General features: G+C 40.2%; 1 protein-coding gene across 1 annotated transcript; it reads left to right on the top strand.

The window, feature by feature from the left end:
* The first annotated feature begins 271 nt into the window (after positions 1-271).
* On the top strand, positions 272-14,695 carry Spopfm2l1 (speckle-type BTB/POZ protein family member 2 like 1). Its single transcript, NM_001100996.3, has 4 exons — positions 272-313; positions 7,331-7,404; positions 7,938-8,231; positions 13,165-14,695. Exon 4 carries the CDS (start codon positions 13,199-13,201, stop codon positions 14,003-14,005), a length of 807 nt encoding a protein of 268 aa, NP_001094466.2. The 5' UTR covers positions 272-313; positions 7,331-7,404; positions 7,938-8,231; positions 13,165-13,198; the 3' UTR covers positions 14,006-14,695.
* Positions 14,696-18,386: the final 3,691 nt, after the last annotated feature.

Genomic DNA, 18,386 nt, shown 5'->3' with positions numbered 1-18,386 from the left:
CTTGTAGAATATTTGTTCAATCTCTGCTTCTAGCAGGTTCTGCAGGGATAACATGCTTCTGTGTCAGAAGTTAAAGAGATACCTAGGAAGTGGCTCTGTCTTCAACATCCCTTTACTCCTGGGCGAGATTGCTAGACGCCTTCTTTGGTGAGAAAAAGCTTCAGAGAAGAGAAGACTTGGAAAGCAATTCTAAAGAAATGCCCGGAAGCAGTACCTGAGACTTGACCACCCAATGGGATCCAGACAAGATTATGGTTGAGGAGAGCCAGAGCACCCCAAGAAAAAGAAAAAGGAACAGCATAGAAGCTGAGAGGTAGGGATGTGGTGATAGGTACTCTTTATTGTTTGGGGAGGCCTCAAAACCTCTGAGAAAAAACAGGAAGAGTGGAAGTTACTGAGAAAAACAGGAAGAGTGGAAAAGCAAGCTAGGGCAGACTCTAGAGTTCCTGTAGCCACTGCTCAGCTGCAAAGACATCATTTTTCTTGAAGGTTCCCTCCCCTTTCCCTTACTGCCTTCGTCTAGCTGGTCTATCCTTAGCTCTCGGATGTGTTTGCCTTGGTCTGAAAGTCCTCTGTTCACCAAGACTTCTCCCTGCAGACAGAGCAGACTCTCCTTCCCCATTAGAGGACTGATTCTCTTGGCTCTGCCCATGTATAATCATATGTGTGAAGTGTTTCCTTTTCCATTCACAGCCTTCCAAAGCCCTGCTTGACCCCATCTCTTCTCAGGTAAGAGAGCAGAACAGCTTCTCAGGAAAGAGCAGACTCACTGAAGCAGGTTGTCAGTAAGAGCCTCTTCAGTTTCCCCTCACCCCTCAGTAAGGTGGCTTTTTATCTTCACTGTCTGGCTTCTCTCCTGTGCTTTCACGTCTGGCAACTGACAGTATGGAAGACTCTGGATGGCCTCAAACACGTTGTTGGCTACTAGGTGCGCAAAGCAAAGAAGTACACAGAAGGCACATCAAAAGGGACAGGTTCAAACAGACATGAGACTCTTTGTTCTGAAGTGCATTCCTTTCTCTGAGGTCTTCATGCTAACCTTGCTTCAGCAATTGCCCTAATGACTATCTCCGATGCCTTTCCCTAAGCTAGGGGAAAGGTCAGCAAGGAACGTTCAGAAACCTACTCCTGCATCTGCCTATCTTTGTGTACATAAAGCTCACCAGAACACAACTGTGCTCCTTAATGAATATACTCCCTTTGCTATTTTCTGCAACCAAGCTGAGTGATTGCAGCTGAAAACATGGCTGGCAAAAGCCTGGCATGTTTACTACCTAGTGCTTTACAATAAAAAGCTTGCCAAATGCCTCGCTTATGAGAAGTTTTAGACTTTGTTCATTTTAGAAAAATGTAAGATGGGCAACCGAGAAGGACCTGGAAAGGTGGCTGGGACATCATCCCAGCACCCCGAAGTCGAGGCAGGAGTACTGTTTGAGTTTGAAGCCAGCCAGGACTACATAATGAGTTACAGGCTAGCCTGAGCTACACCATGATAAGACCCTGTCTGAAACAACAAACACGAAAGAGAATGAAAAAAGGGATAGAATGGGAGAAGAGCAAACGGAAAAGAGGAAAAGGGAGTACAAGTAGGCAACCGAGATGCCTAACAATGACGTAGGGAGGGACACAGTCCACTCTGCATCTCAGCCTCCGTGGACCAATCCATGTCTTCTCTCAGTCTGTTCCAAAACACTGAGCAGTACTAGCTCCACTCTAGCTCTTCTTTTCATTCTTCTGTTCTGTTCTTTTTTTTTTTTTTTTTGTATTTTTTTTTTTTTATTAACTTGAGTATTTCTTATATACATTTCGAGTGTTATTCCCTTTCCCGGTTTCCGGGCAAACATCCCCCTCCCCCCTCCCCTTCCTTATGGGTGTTCCCCTCCCAACCCTCCCCCCATTGCCGCCCTCCCCCCATAGACTAGTTCACTGGGGGTTCAGTCTTAGCAGGACCCAGGGCTTCCCCTTCCACTGGTGCTCTTACTAGGATATTCATTGCTACCTATGGGGTCAGCGTCCAGGGTCAGTCCATGTATAGTCTTTGGGTAGTGGCTTAGTCCCTGGAAGCTCTGGTTGCTTGGCATTGTTGTACTTTTGGGGTCTCGAGCCCCTTCAAGCTCTTCCAGTTCTTTCTCTGATTCCTTCAATAGGGGACCTATTCTCAGTTCAGTGGTTTGCTGCTGGCATTCGCCTCTGTATTTGCTGTATTCTGGCTGTGTCTCTCAGGAGCGATCTACATCCGGCTCCTGTCGGCCTGCACTTCTTTGCTTCATCCATCTTGTCTAATTGGGTGGCTGTATATGTATGGGCCACATGTGGGGCAGGCTCTAAATGGGTGTTCCTTAAGTCTCTGTTTTAATCTTTGCCTCTCCCTTCCCTGCCAAGGGTATTCTTTTTCCTCATTTAAAGAAGGAGTGAAGCATTCACATTTTGATCATCCGTCTTGAGTTTCGTTTGTTCTAGGGATCTAGGGTAATTCAAGCATTTGGGCTAATAGCCACTTATCAATGAGTGCATACCATGTATGTCTTTCTGTGATTGGGTTAGCTCACTCAGGATGATATTTTCCAGTTCCAACCATTTGCCTACGAATTTCATAAACTCGTTGTTTTTGATAGCTGAGTAATATTCCATTGTGTAGATGTACCACATTTTCTGTATCCATTCCTCTGTTGAAGGGCATCTGGGTTCTTTCCAGCTTCTGGCTATTATAAATAAGGCTGCGATGAACATAGTGGAGCACGTGTCTCTTTTATATGTTGAGGCATCTTTTGGGTATATGCCCAAGAGAGGTATAGCTGGATCCTCAGGCAATTCAATGTCCAATTTTCTGAGGAACCTCCAGACTGATTTCCAGAATGGTTTTACCAGTCTGCAATCCCACCAACAATGGAGGAGTGTTCCTCTTTCTCCACATCCTCGCCAGCATCTGCTGTCATCTGAGTTTTTGATCTTAGCCAATCGCACTGGTGTGAGGTGAAATCTCAGGGTTGTTTTGATTTGCATTTCCCTTATGACTAAAGATGTTGAACATTTCTTTAGGTGTTTCTCAGCCATTCGGCATTCCTCAGCTGTGAATTCTTTGTTTAGCTCTGAACCCCATTTTTTAATAGGGTTATTTGTTTCCCTGCGGTCTAACTTCTTGAGTTCTTTGTATATTTTGGATATAAGGCCTCTATCTGTTGTAGGATTGGTAAAGATCTTTTCCCAATCTGTTGGTTGCCGTTTTGTCCTAACCACAGTGTCCTTTGCCTTACAGAAGCTTTGCAGTTTTATGAGATCCCATTTGTCGATTCTTGATCTTAGAGCATAAGCCATTGGTGTTTTGTTCAGGAAATTTTTTCCAGTGCCCATGTGTTCCAGATGTTTCCCTAGTTTTTCTTCTATTAGTTTGAGTGTGTCTGGTTTGATGTGGAGGTCCTTGATCCACTTGGACTTAAGCTTTGTACAGGGTGATAAGCATGGATCGATCTGCATTCTTTTACATGTTGCCCTCCAGTTGAACCAGCACCATTTGCTGAAAATGCTATCTTTTTTCCATTGGATGGTTTTGGCTCCTTTGTCAAAAATCAAGTGACCATAGGTGTGTGGGTTCATTTCTGCGTCTTCAATTCTATTCCATTGGTCTATCTGTCTGTCCCTGTACCAATACCATGCAGTTTTTATCACTATTGCTCTGTAATACTGCTTGAGTTCAGGGATAGTGATTCCCCCTGAAGTCCTTTTATTGTTGAGGATAGCTTTAGCTATCCTGGGTTTTTTGTTATTCCAGATGAATTTGCAAATTGTTCTGTCTAACTCTTTGAAGAATTGGATTGGTATTTTGATGGGGATTGCATTGAATCTGTAGATTGCTTTTGGTAAAATGGCCATTTTTACTATATTAATCCTGCCAATCCATGAGCATGGGAGATCTTTCCATCTTCTGAGGTCTTCAATTTCTTTCCTCAGTGTCTTGAAGTTCTTATTGTACAGATCTTTTACTTGCTTGGTTAAAGTCACACCGAGGTACTTTATATTATTTGGGTCTATTATGAAGGGTGTCGTTTCCCTAATTTCTTTCTCGGCTTGTTTCTCTTTTGTATAGAGGAAGGCAACTGATTTATTTGAGTTAATTTTATACCCAGCCACTTTGCTGAAGTTGTTTATCAGCTTTAGTAGTTCTCTGGTGGAACTTTTGGGATCACTTAAATATACTATCATGTCATCTGCAAATAGTGATATTTTGACCTCTTCTTTTCCGATCTGTATCCCCTTGATCTCCTTTTGTTGTCTGATTGCTCTGGCTAGAACTTCAAGAACTATATTGAATAAGTAGGGAGAGAGTGGGCAGCCTTGTCTAGTCCCTGATTTTAGTGGGATTGCTTCAAGTTTCTCTCCATTTAGTTTAATGTTAGCAACTGGTTTGCTGTATATGGCTTTTACTATGTTTAGGTATGGGCCTTGAATTCCTATTCTTTCCAGGACTTTTATCATGAAGGAGTGTTGAATTTTGTCAAATGCTTTCTCAGCATCTAATGAAATGATCATGTGGTTCTGTTCTTTCAGTTTGTTTATATAATGGATCACGTTGATGGTTTTCCGTATATTAAACCATCCCTGCATGCCTGGGATGAAGCCTACTTGATCATGGTGGATGATTGTTTTGATGTGCTCTTGAATTCGGTTCGCCAGAATTTTATTGAGTATTTTTGCATCGATATTCATAAGGGAAATTGGTCTGAAGTTCTCTTTCTTTGTTGTGTCTTTGTGTGGTTTAGGTATAAGAGTAATTGTGGCTTCGTAGAAGGAATTCGGTAGTGCTCCATCTGTTTCAATTTTGTGGAATAGTTTGGATAATATTGGTATGAGGTCTTCTATGAAGGTTTGATAGAATTCTGCACTAAACCCGTCTGGACCTGGGCTCTTTTTGGTTGGGAGACCTTTAATGACTGCTTCTATTTCCTTAGGAGTTATGGGGTTGTTTAACTGGTTTATCTGTTCCTGATTTAACTTCGATACCTGGTATCTGTCTAGGAAATTGTCCATTTCCTGAAGATTTTCAAATTTTGTTGAATATAGGTTTTTATAGTAAGATCTGATGATTTTTTGAATTTCCTCTGAATCTGTAGTTATGTCTCCCTTTTCATTTCTGATTTTGTTAATTTGGACGCACTCTCTGTGTCCTCTCATTAGTCTGGCTAAGGGTTTATCTATCTTGTTGATTTTCTCAAAGAACCAACTTTTGGTTCTGTTGATTCTTTCTATGGTCCTTTTTGTTTCTACTTGGTTGATTTCAGCTCTGAGTTTGATTATTTCCTGCCTTCTACTCCTCCTGGGTGTATTTGCTTCTTTTTGTTCTAGAGCTTTTAGGTGTGCTGTCAAGCTGCTGACATATGCTCTTTCCTGTTTCTTTCTGCAGGCACTCAGCGCTATGAGTTTTCCTCTTAGCACAGCTTTCATTGTGTCCCATAAGTTTGGGTATGTTGTATCTTCATTTTCATTAAATTCTAAAAAGTTTTTAATTTCTTTCTTTATTTCTTCCTTGACCAGGTTATCATTGAGTAGAGCATTGTTCAATTTCCACGTATGTGTGGGCATTCTTCCCTTATTGTTATTGAAGACCAGTTTTAGGCCGTGGTGGTCCGATAGCACGCATGGGATTATTTCTATCTTTCTGTACCTGTTGAGGCCCGTTTTTTGACCAATTATATGGTCAATTTTGGAGAAAGTGCCATGAGGAGCTGAGAAGAAGGTATATCCTTTTGCTTTAGGATAGAATGTTCTATAAATATCTGTTAAGTCCATTTGGCTCATGACTTCTCTTAGTCTGTCAACATCACTGTTTAATTTCTGTTTCCATGATCTGTCCATTGATGAGAGTGGGGTGTTGAAATCTCCACTATTATTGTGTGAGGTGCAATGTGTGTTTTGAGCTTTAGTAAGGTTTCTTTTATGTATGTAGGTGCCCTTGTATTTGGGGCATAGATATTTAGGATTGAGAGTTCATCTTGGTGGATTTTTCCTTTGATGAATATGAAGTGTCCTTCCTTATCTTTTTTGATGACTTTTAGTTGGAAATTGATTTTATTTGATATTAGAATGGCTACTCCAGCTTGCTTCTTCTGACCATTTGCTTGGAAAGTTGTTTTCCAGCCTTTCACTCTGAGGTAGTGTCTGTCTTTGTCTCTGAGGTGTGTTTCCTGTAGGCAGCAGAATGCAGGGTCCTCGTTGCGTATCCAGTTTGTTAATCTATGTCTTTTTATTGGGGAGTTGAGGCCATTGATATTGAGAGATATTAAGGAATTAGTTATTTATTTTTACATTCCAGATTATGTTCCCGTCCTGATCGACCCTCCAACCCACATCCCATATTCTGCCCTGCCCCCACACTCCCCTCACACCACCAAATTTCCACAAGGATGTTCTGACACCACCCACCCCACCAGAACTCTAAATATCCTGGGGCCTCCAGCCTCTTGAGGGTAGGTGAACCTTCTCTGACTGAACCCAGACCTTGGAGTCCTCTGCTGTATATGTGTTGGAGGCCTCATCTCTGCTAGTGTTTACTGCCTGGTTGGTGATCCAGTGTCTACAAGATCTCAGGGCTAGACGCTAATTTGGTCTGCTGGTCATTTTGGTTTTTTTAATAATGACTAGTTGCTCTGGTATGAGGATGATTACCACACTTATTACCTGTCTTCCTCCTGTGTGCTACAAAAACTTTTGTCTCTGGCAGGTCTCTAGTAAAATCCCATCCACCTCCCTACAAATACATTACCCCTGCCTTACACTGTGACAGAGATTTCATGAGCAAAGTCCATGATTCATGACCAGGGGGTCTCAGTTCTCCTGAAAGAGGGAACTTCCACCCTACATGATCCTACTCTTGAGAGCTAAGAAAAGGACATTTTAGAGCACCTTTCCTGCAAAGGGGTGTTTGCACAGTGATCGTCTACAAGCATCTCAAATGTTAGAGTTTTCAGGGGATCCTCTTATTGTGGCCCCAAAAACACCAGATTCAGTCACTGATGCTCATAGTTTGAGATAAGTCTAATCCAGAAATAAAAAGTAAAAATCAATTGGTTGATTAATCTACTATTGAGAGAAGCAAACTTGGAGCAGGATATACAGGAGAGCCAGGAGCTGCTGAAGTGATTGAATCACTGAAATTGTTTCTGTGTCTTCTATGCTGTGGATTCTCACTAGGACATGACAAACTAGAGAGAGGAGAGACCTAGGTAGAATTTTATCTGTCACTTTACATAAGCACAAACATCACAAACCCCACTCTATGATATCTGTTCAATATATGCTGCAGACCTTGGAAAACAGAATACTCTCTCCCTTTCAGGACCAACAGAGCAAGCACTGCAGTTCCAAGTCTGAAGAGGTCAGAACTCACCTGAAGAGTATGCAGACTATGAGGTACTGATGAGCTGAATCCTGCCAGTTAAAGTGATTGAATCAAAAAGCACTTAGGATATTCCTAAACCACATGCTTAGGTGAATCTGGGAAAGGATTTTTAAGGAGGATTTCCTGAGGGGGAATTACAAGACCCCCAATCAAATTTGGGAGAGTCACCACAGGGTCTGTGGGTCTGATTGGATTAATATACAAGATAGAAGAAAGCCACCTTCAGAGGTTTGGGGCTGTGCTTTCTTCCCACCATGTAGGAGTTCTTCCACCTGCCCTCCATTTTGTGAACACTTAGACTTCTGACAAATTAAGACCCCTTCTCTGATGATATTTGTGGGAGGAATTAGTGTAAGACCACCACAAGGATAAATACTACCTGTGCAGAAAATGACATGATCCCTTCATTTATGGATGATTGACCACAATTCCCAAAGTACACTGATGATGGCTACTCTTATTCCCATCTGGAGTAACACTGGAATTAAGTCAAGTCCCATACTAGACTGCATACTTAACTTTTATTTTTTCTCTTAATTTGAAGAACATAGAGCCAGTTCACTTAGAGACTCTGGATAGAAAAAAACACACCTTTAATCTGATTCCTGTGTCAGGAAATTACACACCTTTAATCCCGATTTTGAGACCAGAAGACTGGGCCACACCTTCTGCTGGAGGTCTATATAAGCTCATGGAAGAAGGAAGCTTTGTATCTTTGCCTGCTTGCTTTCATCTTACTAGCAAGCCCATTTTTCATAGGCGTTAGAGCCCACTTCTTCAGAATTCCAGCATATACTGAAGAACGTGAACACCACAGACTTCAAACCTTGTGGACTAAGTAAGTACTGGCTTTAGACATTGTTGGTAGCTGGACCCCACCCTTAAGTTTTTCTCATATATCCAGTTTCTATTCGTGCAGAGGAACTTATTCTGTACATTCTCTATAGGCCCCTGACTAATACAACATGTTTGAAATCAGAATGTTGAACATTTTTGAAACTAATTGATAGTTTGATATTATAACTCTTTTATTTTATGAAAAGAGAGTCAGGATATGGTTGTTAGAACTAGGTATGATGTGGGTGGGAGGGGCGATCTGTTGTCAGGGCCATTCTGAGGCATCACTTCCCCTGGGAGTATCACCCATTGTATAGAATATAGTTTATTATATAGTTTAGAATATAGTTTATTTATGGTATAGATAGTATAGATAGATGATAGATCAGTAGATAGACGAATATAGAAAATATATGTATATATATGTATCTATCTATCTATCTATCTATCTATCTATAGGTTTAGTATAGAATCAAGGTTATTTTGAGCATAGGAAGGGGAGTTAAGTAGGGAAGAGCAGGGAGTAGAGGCAGAAAAAGTCAGACATACATATAGAGTATAGAGAGACTGTGTGACTCAGAGAGAGAGAGAGGAAAAGAAGAGAGAGAAAAAGAATCAGAGTTTGTGGCCAGGAACACACGGAGAAAGAGGGGCAGTGGGGAAGGTGACAGAGAGACAGAGAAAGGGGTTATAATCAGGGAGAGGAAGAGGAAGAGAGAGTAAGAGAGTAAGGAGGGGGCAAACAGCCTTTTTTACAGTGAGTCATGCCTATCTGGTTGTTGCCAGGTAATTGTTAGGTGGAGCCTAGGAGGAATGCTAAAATTCCATCATTATGAATTAATTTAAAATTAGAGGAATAATTTGATAGAGACTATGGTGGAACAGGAATAGGTTCATCATGATCTTTAACTACTTCTTGCTGATTTTGGGGTGATGTGTCTCTGGGAAACGAAAGAAAATATGGATGTTGTTGTTGATCCAGTCTTAGGAGAGTTGGCTGTTTCCTTGCTATTAAGGGTCTGTGGAACCATCTGTAGGTAGAAGCAGTAGGTCCAGTAGAAGCGTCTGTGTCTGTGAGAGTAGATTGGAGTATGTGGGTTGCTTCTCTGGAACTGTCATGGATGTTGATTTGAGTAAATTCCTGGAACTGACAGGATGTTGAAACATTATGTGTGTGTGGGTAGGGGTGGAGGTGGGTTTAATAGTAATAGTAGTATTAGTATATGATATATAGTAGAGAACAAAGTTCAGCGTGTTTGGGAGGAAAGAATTATTCTTGGGTGTACATTTGAAACCCTTAGGGCTTGGCTGTTTGGATGAGGGGCATTCCAATCCCAGGAAACAGGAGAGGAATCCCACCCTCTGGAATAGGTCCCAAGAGGGAACTTAGGCTATTGATTGATAGTTTACTTATGCAACTGGCGTCTGACTGACCCATGGGAGGTGGGTCTGATTGTGTTTCTTGGAGCTTATAAGTTTACATAAGTGATAGATACATTTGTTGCCAGAGTGAACAGTCTATAAAATGAGCATAGGGATTACAAAAACCTTTCCTGGAACAGAAGGAGCAAGAAGGGCTTTCACTTCTGTTTAGGAAACTGAATATATATAAATTCATTATAATGAGAATCATTTTGAAGTATATATTGAAAAGACAATTAAAAAACTGGAAAATTTGAGAACTTTGTGAAGATAATTGATCACATAATTTAGCCTGGGAAACATCTTAAGTCTGTAGTTAAATGGTAACCAAAAAAGGATACTAATATTTGTAAATATGTCAGCTGATAGTATAGATTTAGCACAAGACACTCTTTATACCTGTAGTTTAAAGACAGTCAAAGGAAACAAATTTGAACTTGAGATATACAATTTAGATTGTATCATGGAATGTTTTATTAGGATTAGGCTAATTTATAAGAACTCTATTGTTCATGTTAGGACAGTGGCATGACAAGCACAGGAAATATGAAGCATTAGTCACTGGAATCTGAGTTTAGAAAAGAAAGTAAGAGAAGGTTATATCCGTGAAAGGTTACATCTGAACATGTGTACCGTTCATCCTAAGCCTGTGACTAAGGCAAACCTGTCTGTTTTTGCCAAGAGATCTGGTAGTCTTAACCAGTTAATGAGTTGACTACTGAGCTAACAAGGTGGTGGATTACCGTGGGGTGAGGAACTAGATATCTGTTTTCTAGCTGTAGTTATCTTAGCTACCGATGTAGTCAGAAATTTGGGGAAAATAAATTTTAACCCAGATGTCATTAACTAAAATGAGAGTTGTTGGTCAATACTCTACTACCTAGACATTTTTCCCAGGCCCACGTGGTCTCCATCACAGCTCGGGCAGATCAGTGTGGTCATTAGGCCCAGAAGAGGAGAAGCTTTTTCCTGTGGAATAGGAACTTTGGAAAAGTGACTCACCCTGTCCTAGGCAATATGAGACATTTAACTCTCTGGGTATCCTCAGTTTGACAGCAGTGTAGGCTGAGCCCTGGTAGCAGCAAGGCAATGGAGTACTGTTTCTCAGTGGTTATCATACCACAATCTAGGCAGTCTTATCACTGTGCCTATTTCTTCTCAGAGACCTTGGTAGGTAGGGTTGGGGGTAATTGTACCTGTTATGCTTTGGGATTCTCTGTCCTAATAACTTTAAATATGTGAGGTCACATTTATCAGATTTCTGAAAAGATTGAGAGCTAATGAATATTAAACATATCTGAGTTATGTAATCATTAAGGCAGTGATCTTTAACTTTTTACTGTTGTAAATCTTTAAATTAATATTAAATAATGACTTACCAAGTCAGGATAGCAATTAGAGACTCGAAGATTGTTCTAAGGTGAGGAGGCTGTGTGTTTGTAACTGTCTATAACAAATATGGCGGATGGTTGTGGGACTGTCATTAACTAAGATGGCAATGAAGCTACAACCAGTCATGTCACCTGCCTTAAGCGAAGATGATGCTGAAGCAATAGCATAGGCAAACCTCATCTGCCCATAACAAAGATGGCAGTCATTCAGAAAACTGACCCCAACCAAGATGGTGCTGAAGCTACAGCTCTGTCTGAAGGAAAGTCAAATGTTTGTTAGATTTTGCAATGGCAGAAATGGACATAAAAAAGACATAAAAAAAGCAGAAAAAAGACATAAAAAGAGAAATTATATCTGTCTAGGTAGAAATTATTTAGTGAGATAAGTGGGCAGGTTTTGTCTGAGGGACAAGTGGTCCTTGCTTCCCTGAAGTCATTCACCCTCTGTTCCTAAATGCAGGAGCAGGTCTGAACTGTGCATGGAGCAGCTCAGCTGTCTACCTGGTATAGAGCTACTGCAGACTTTGTAGTGTTCTTATTGTAAAAATAACTATTATTCATCTGTATTTATTGTCATCTCTGAGGCTTTCTGCCTCCACTTGTTAACCTAGGCCTAGTCCTGGAAGCTTCTAGCCTTTTAAAATCTATTCAGGCCTAGAATCATTTTAGCCTCTGGCACTTTTAGGTGCATGATTCACTCCTACCTACTTCTTTCTGAGGTCTGGCTGGGTGGTTTAAAACCCCTCTCCATTGTAACTGACTCAATCTGTGTTCTTTCAGTTTTTCCTGAACTGCTCTGCCTTGCCTCAAACTAACTTAACCAACTATTGTACTCTTCTGGCTCCTTCCTTGTTCTCTGAATCATTCTGTTTTCCCCCCATGTCTCCATTTCTCTCTTTTCAACCTATCTCTGAAAAACTCTCCTGGAAAAACTGCATCCTCTCTTACTTTTCTCTCTGTACTTGCTTATTTTTCTTCATCATTTATTTGTTTATTTACAACACAAATGTTGCCCCACTCCAGTTTATTCTTGCAGAGTCCCCCCCCCACAAATAACAGTTAGGAGCCTATCTGACAAAACTCATAGAAGGGTCTTTAATTTCTTTTCTAGATCAGGCACCCCCACCCCTCCTGACAGCCCAATGCACCACAGTCATGAAACATCACTTTGGTGGTGAAGGAGTACTGAATTTCTTCCTGTTTAGACTATCTGTCGACTTAAGTAACCTAAAATACTGGAGGGGATGCCTTTTAACATTTTGTGACTTATGTTGAAGTAGATAGATTCAGTTCAACTACAGACTGTTTGGGTAGAAAAACACACTTTTAATCTGAGTCTTGAGGCAGTAAAACACACACCATTAATCCAGATCTTAAGACTAGAAGATATTCACTTAACTGGGCCCCACTTCTATTGCAGGCCTATGTAAGTATATAGGAGAAGTCAATTGTGAGTCTTTGCTTGCTTGCTCTCATCTTACTAGCAAACTCATTTCTTCACTGGCATCTGAATGTAATTCTTCAGGATTCTGTTCGATACTGAAGAAGACCTGAGACTTCAAACCTTGTGGAATAATTGCATATTGACTTTAGCCATCTTTATATTAGCTCAACCTCTGCCTACAGATTTTTCTCATACATCCACTTTCTATGTATATAGAGAAATTCATTCTTTATGTTTGCTACAGGACCCCAATTAATACTACACAATTGAAATGAGATTGTTTGTACACTTCCAACTCTTCCAACGTTAGATAGAATAGTCAAAAGTAGTTACAATTGACATAAGATTCAATAAACACACACAGAGACAGACCCATGGCTGGGATGAGTGAGAATATTGGAGACTGAGAGAGACACAAACACAGAGAGACAGACAGAGACAGAGACAGAGACAGACAGAGAGAGAGAGAGAGAGAGAGAGAGAGAGAGAGATTTATCAGTCGTAGTGAGTCTGTTTTATCTTCAGTAGAACAAATATGGAAACCTACAGAAACTGAATAGAAATACAAGTTTCCAAGAATATAAAGGGACAATTTAGCAGACAGAGAAAATAAAATCTAAAGGGTATCTATAATTGTATCCTACAGAGTGAATAGTAACTTCTATTACTTCTTTCAGATCAACTTTAACCTCCAAACTACCTCCAGAAGACATGTCAAGGGACCTGGAAGTCAAGAGCTGTGGCTACATACACATCAGTGTTCAGAATTTCTGCTATGAGTGGGCCATTAGAAACTTTTCATTTTGCATGGATGGAATTCGGGAAAATATTACAAGCCCAGGGTTCTCATTAGAGGCCAGTGAAGAAGTACAATGGTGTTTGACAATATACCCAAATGGTGTTGATGAAGAAAGCACAGATTACCTGTCTGTTTACCTGGGTTTGCTCAGTTGTCCAAAGAGCCCAGTTTGGGCAAAGGTACAGTTCTGGATCATAAATGCCCAAGGAGAGAAATATGTTATTACAAAGATCTCAGATGTTTTAAGGTTTCTGCCAAATCGATACTGGGGATGCAAAAATTTCATCCTTCGAGATTTCCTCCTTTACCATAGTCATTGGCTTCTCCCTGAAGACAAGCTTACCCTGTGTTGCAAGGTGAGCATAATAGGACCCTACTTTAGCAGGCCTGGACAGAACATGCCACCTGCAATCAGGGATCCAATGCAAATATTGGCAGAAGACCTAGGAGAGCTGTGGGAAAATTCCCTCTTCACAGACTGCAGCCTGGTGGTAGCTGGCCAGGAAATCAGATCTCACAAGGCCATTCTAGCAGCTCGCTCTCCAGTTTTCAGAGCCATGTTTGAACATGAAATGCTAGATAGCTTAAGAAACCGCATTGAGATCCATGACATTCATCTGCAAGTCTTTAAGGAAATGATGCATTTCATTTACACAGGGACGGTACCACACCTCCACAACCACTCAATGGCCACTGGTTTGTTGGCAGCTGCTGATTAGTATGCCCTGCAGGGCTTGAAGTTCATGTGTGAGGATGCCCTGTTCAGCAACATCTCTGTGAAAAATGCTGTACCCACTCTCATCCTGGCTGACCTCCACAGAGCAGAGAACCTGAAGACTAAAGCTATGGATTTCATTATACTTCATGTTTCTGAAGTCTCTGATACCGTGGGGTGGAAGTCAATGGTGGAGTCACATCCCTACTTGGTGGAGGAAACATTTCACTCCCTGGCTTCTATACATTGTCCTTGCTTGGAGCCCTCACTCAAATGCTGAAAGATATTTTAGGAGCTTGACAGCTATGACCTACACCTGTCTTCCAACAGCAACAACCACTCATTTTACCAATGACTTCTGTTTAGACTACAGTATTGCTGGAGCATTTACAGTGAATCTGGGCAAAGGCAGCCTGGATTTACAAGAGCTGTAATATGTCAAAATGGTGTGTGGGGAAAGGGCAGCACTAGGGTCTTGGACACTCTACGGGATATCTACCCTGCTGATGTTTTATTCTTGTCTGATGTCTTGAACCTGGGATTCAACTGGCCTGAAACACAGCTCAACTGACTCTTTGGAAAAACCTGTCTGCATTATACTGAGCAGAACAGATGACCTAACTTAACTGGCATGTAAAAATTTTCACCTAATTTATGTGTATTATATATCTGCAAATAAAAATCTTTCAACCTTAATGTATTCATCCTGTTAATTACCAGTTGCCTTATTGTTCTAGATAAGACTTCATATGCTGTATTGAGTAGATTTAAGAGAATGAGAAACCACTACTTGCCTTTGCTTTTGTACAGTGGCTTTGAGTTTCTCCCTATTTAAGTTGATGTTGACATGGGCTTCTTCTATATTACCATTATTATACTTAGCTCTATCATCTGTGTGGCAATCTCTGAAGAACTTTTATCATTAACGGGTCGCTTCTTAAAGACCTTTCCTGGATCCAGTTTAATGAGCATGTTTTTTGCTTTTTTTGTTTGCATTTGATTTGCTGTTTTTTCTGTCAGTTGGTTTATATGGTCAATTAAAGTTTGATTTTTGTATATCAAAGCACCCCTATTCACCTGAGACAAAGCCTACTTTGTTTTTGTACATGATATTTTTAATGTGTTCTTGGAATATGTTTTTAATTATTTAATGATTATGTTTGTATGAGAGTCCATAAGGGAAATTGATGTTTGTTTTAGATATCAGTGTAACTGTAATCTCTCATAAAATAGAGTGGGAAATATTCCTTCTATTTTTGTTTTATGGAATGATTTGAGGAATATAGGCCATAACTCCTCTTAGAATGGTAGAATTTTGTGCGAAAATTATCTGGTTCTGGGCATTTTTTTGATGGTGAGACTTTTAATGGCTGCTGCTATACTTATATGCCTTTGATTTGGTGCACACATGGTAAGATTGAAATGGCATCTTGGGCTTTTTTCCTTTGATGAGTATTGTTGCCCTTACCTAATGTGAGTCCAACTCACATTCAGACTATTTGGCACAGAGGAATTGACTCTACTATGTCCATACTCCTCTCCTCTTCTGAACACCCAGATGTACAGGGGAGACAGTTATGTCCTGTGTACCATTGGCCAGTAATGACCTTTATAGTTGGAAGTTATAGACCCCTCCCTCCATTTTCAAAAAGACCCTCAGATCTCCTAGGTCTTTTAGATTCAATCATGTTGACTCATAAACCCGTCTGTGATGACTGTCAACAACTGCTTCACGTTCTTTTTCACAACTGAAGAATGTAAGAATTGTGGGAGAAGCTTAGAAATTGGATCTAGGGGTATGGACTGCTCACACAGGTACAGCCTTTACTTTGAACATTCCCACCTGGTATTGTAAGGCTGTTGAAGGTAGGGAGAGGATATGTGCCTACCTTCAGATTCTGTTTGGTGAGCCTCAGAGAAGCTTCCATCAATTTGGCCTATAAATTTATCTAAGGTAGACAGGTGAAATAATGAGAGTCCTAGAGAATATCTAAAAAGAATTTTTTTGAAGACTATAAAACCCACATTCTTTTGGACCCAGAAACAAGAGAACATTGTCAGTGGGAAGTATGGCATTTTAAAAACAAACTGCGCCTGATATCTGTCAGGAACTTCAGTGCCTGGATGGTTTTGTTGGTAAGCAACTTCCTATAACTTTAAATAGGAAGAATATATGACTAAGAGCCTTGGAGTTCAGCTACATTCCATGCCCTGGTTAAACCTAAAGGAGGAGGGGAAAACCAGACAGTTTTGGTGGACATAGGGCACAAAATTCTTGAAACAAGCACTGGGGCCAATTTCAAATAAAAAACATGGGTACAGGGGCAACAGAAAGCAACAGAAACCAAGATTACTTGGCATCATCAGAGCCCAATTCTCCCATCAAAGCAAATACTGGATATTCAAACACACCAGAAAAGCATTTAAGATAACATTAGATAGATTTAAAATAACATTCTATCATGGTGATGGAGGACTTAAGAAGGTCATAAATAACTCCTCTAAGGAAATACAGGACAACACAAACAACTAGAAGCCCTTAAAGAGGAAACACAAAAATCCCTTAAAGAATACTGGGAAAAAAATGAAACAGGAGAAGGAATTGACCAAAAACATCCAGGATTTAAAAATGGAAATAGAAACAATAAAGAAAGTATAAAGGCAGAGAACCATGGAGATAGAAAACCTAGGGAAGAGATTAGGCGTCATAGATGAGAGCATCACAAGCAGAATACAAGAGATTGAAGAGAGATCTCAGGAACAGAAGATACCATAGAAAACATCGACACAACTGTCAAAGATAATGGAAAATGGAAAAAGCTCCTAGCCCAAAACATTCAGGAAATCCAGGACACAATGAGAAGATCAAACCTAAGGATAATAGGTATAGAAGAGAGTGAAGACTCCCAACTTAAAGGGCTATTAAATATCTTCAACAAAATCATAGAAGAAAATTTCCCTAACCTAAAAAAGAGAGATGCCCATAAACATACAAGAAGCCTACAGAAGTCCAAATAGATTGGACCAGAATAGAAGCTCCTCACACCACATAATAGTCAAAACACCAAATGCGCAAAACAAAGAAAGAATATTAAAAGCAGTAAAGGAAAAAGGTCAAGTAACATAAAGGCAGACCTATCAGAATCACACCAGACTTCTCACCAGAGACTATGAAAGCCAGAAGATCCTGGACAGGTGTCATACAGACCCTAATAGAATACAAATGCTAGCCCAGGCTATTTTATCCAGCAAAACTCTCAGTTAATATATATGGAGAAACCAAGATATTATATGACAAAACCAAATTTACACAATATCTTTCTACAAATACAGCCCTACAAAGGATAATAAATGGCAAAGCCCAAAAGAGGGAGGCAAGCTAGGCCATAGAAAAAGCAAGAAAGTAATCTTTTAGGAACCAAACCAAAAGAAGAGGAACGCACAAACATAATCCTACCTCCAAATGGTGACAGAAGCAACAGTCACCATTCCTTTGTATCTCTCAAAACAATGGACTCAATTCCCCAATAAAAAGACACAGATTAACAGACTGGATATGTAGAGAGGGCCCAGCATTTTGCTGCCTACAAGAAACACACCTCAGAGAAAAAGAGAGATACTACCTCAGAGTAAAAGCCTGGAAAACCACTTTCCAATCAAATGGTCTGAAGGAGCAAGCTGGAGTATCCATTCTAATATAGAATAAAATCGACTTTTGAAAAAAGAAAGTTTCATAGATATGAGAATCAAAGTTATGTAAACAAGGTTTTGAGAAATACCTCTGGTGGTCAGGATGCCTATGACAAACTTGTGACTTTTCTGAGAGATACATCTGACATCAGGATGTCCAAGTGATATGAAATAAGTTTTGGTGATCAAGATTCTAACTAAGTTAATTAAGACAAAACAAAATAAAACAAAAAAAAAAAAACCAAACTGTTCTCAGAAAGAACCTCCCACCCCTTCCTATGGTGAATCCGGAGAACAATAAGAACTTTAAGTCTCTGAAGAAAGAAATTGAAGAAGACCTCAGAAGATGGAAAGATCTCCCATGCTCATGGATTGGCAGGATTAACATAGTAAAAATGGCCATTTTACCAAAAGCAAGCTACAGATTCAATGCAATCCTCATCAAAATACCAATCCAATTCTTCAGAGAGTTAGACAGAATGCTTTGCAAATTCATCTGGAATAACAAAAAACCCAGGATAGCTAAAACTATCCTCAAGAAGAAAAGGACTTCAGGGGAAATCTCTATCCCTGAACTCAAGCAGTATTACAGAGCAATAGTGGTAAAAACTGCATGGTATTAGAACAGATACAGAGAGATAGACCAGTGGAATAGAATTGAAGACCCAGAAATGAACCCATACACCTATGGTCAC

Source organism: Rattus norvegicus, chromosome 2, assembly GCF_036323735.1.
Source record: "Rattus norvegicus strain BN/NHsdMcwi chromosome 2, GRCr8, whole genome shotgun sequence".
NCBI classification, from domain to species: Eukaryota; Metazoa; Chordata; class Mammalia; order Rodentia; family Muridae; genus Rattus; species Rattus norvegicus.
This window is presented reverse-complemented; position numbering and strand designations above follow the sequence as displayed.

Bases quoted from the DNA above. Each gene is read 5' to 3' on its own strand.
- Spopfm2l1 (NM_001100996.3), top strand. From the start codon at position 13,199: ATGTCAAGGGACCTGGAAGTCAAGAGCTGTGGCTACATACACATCAGT.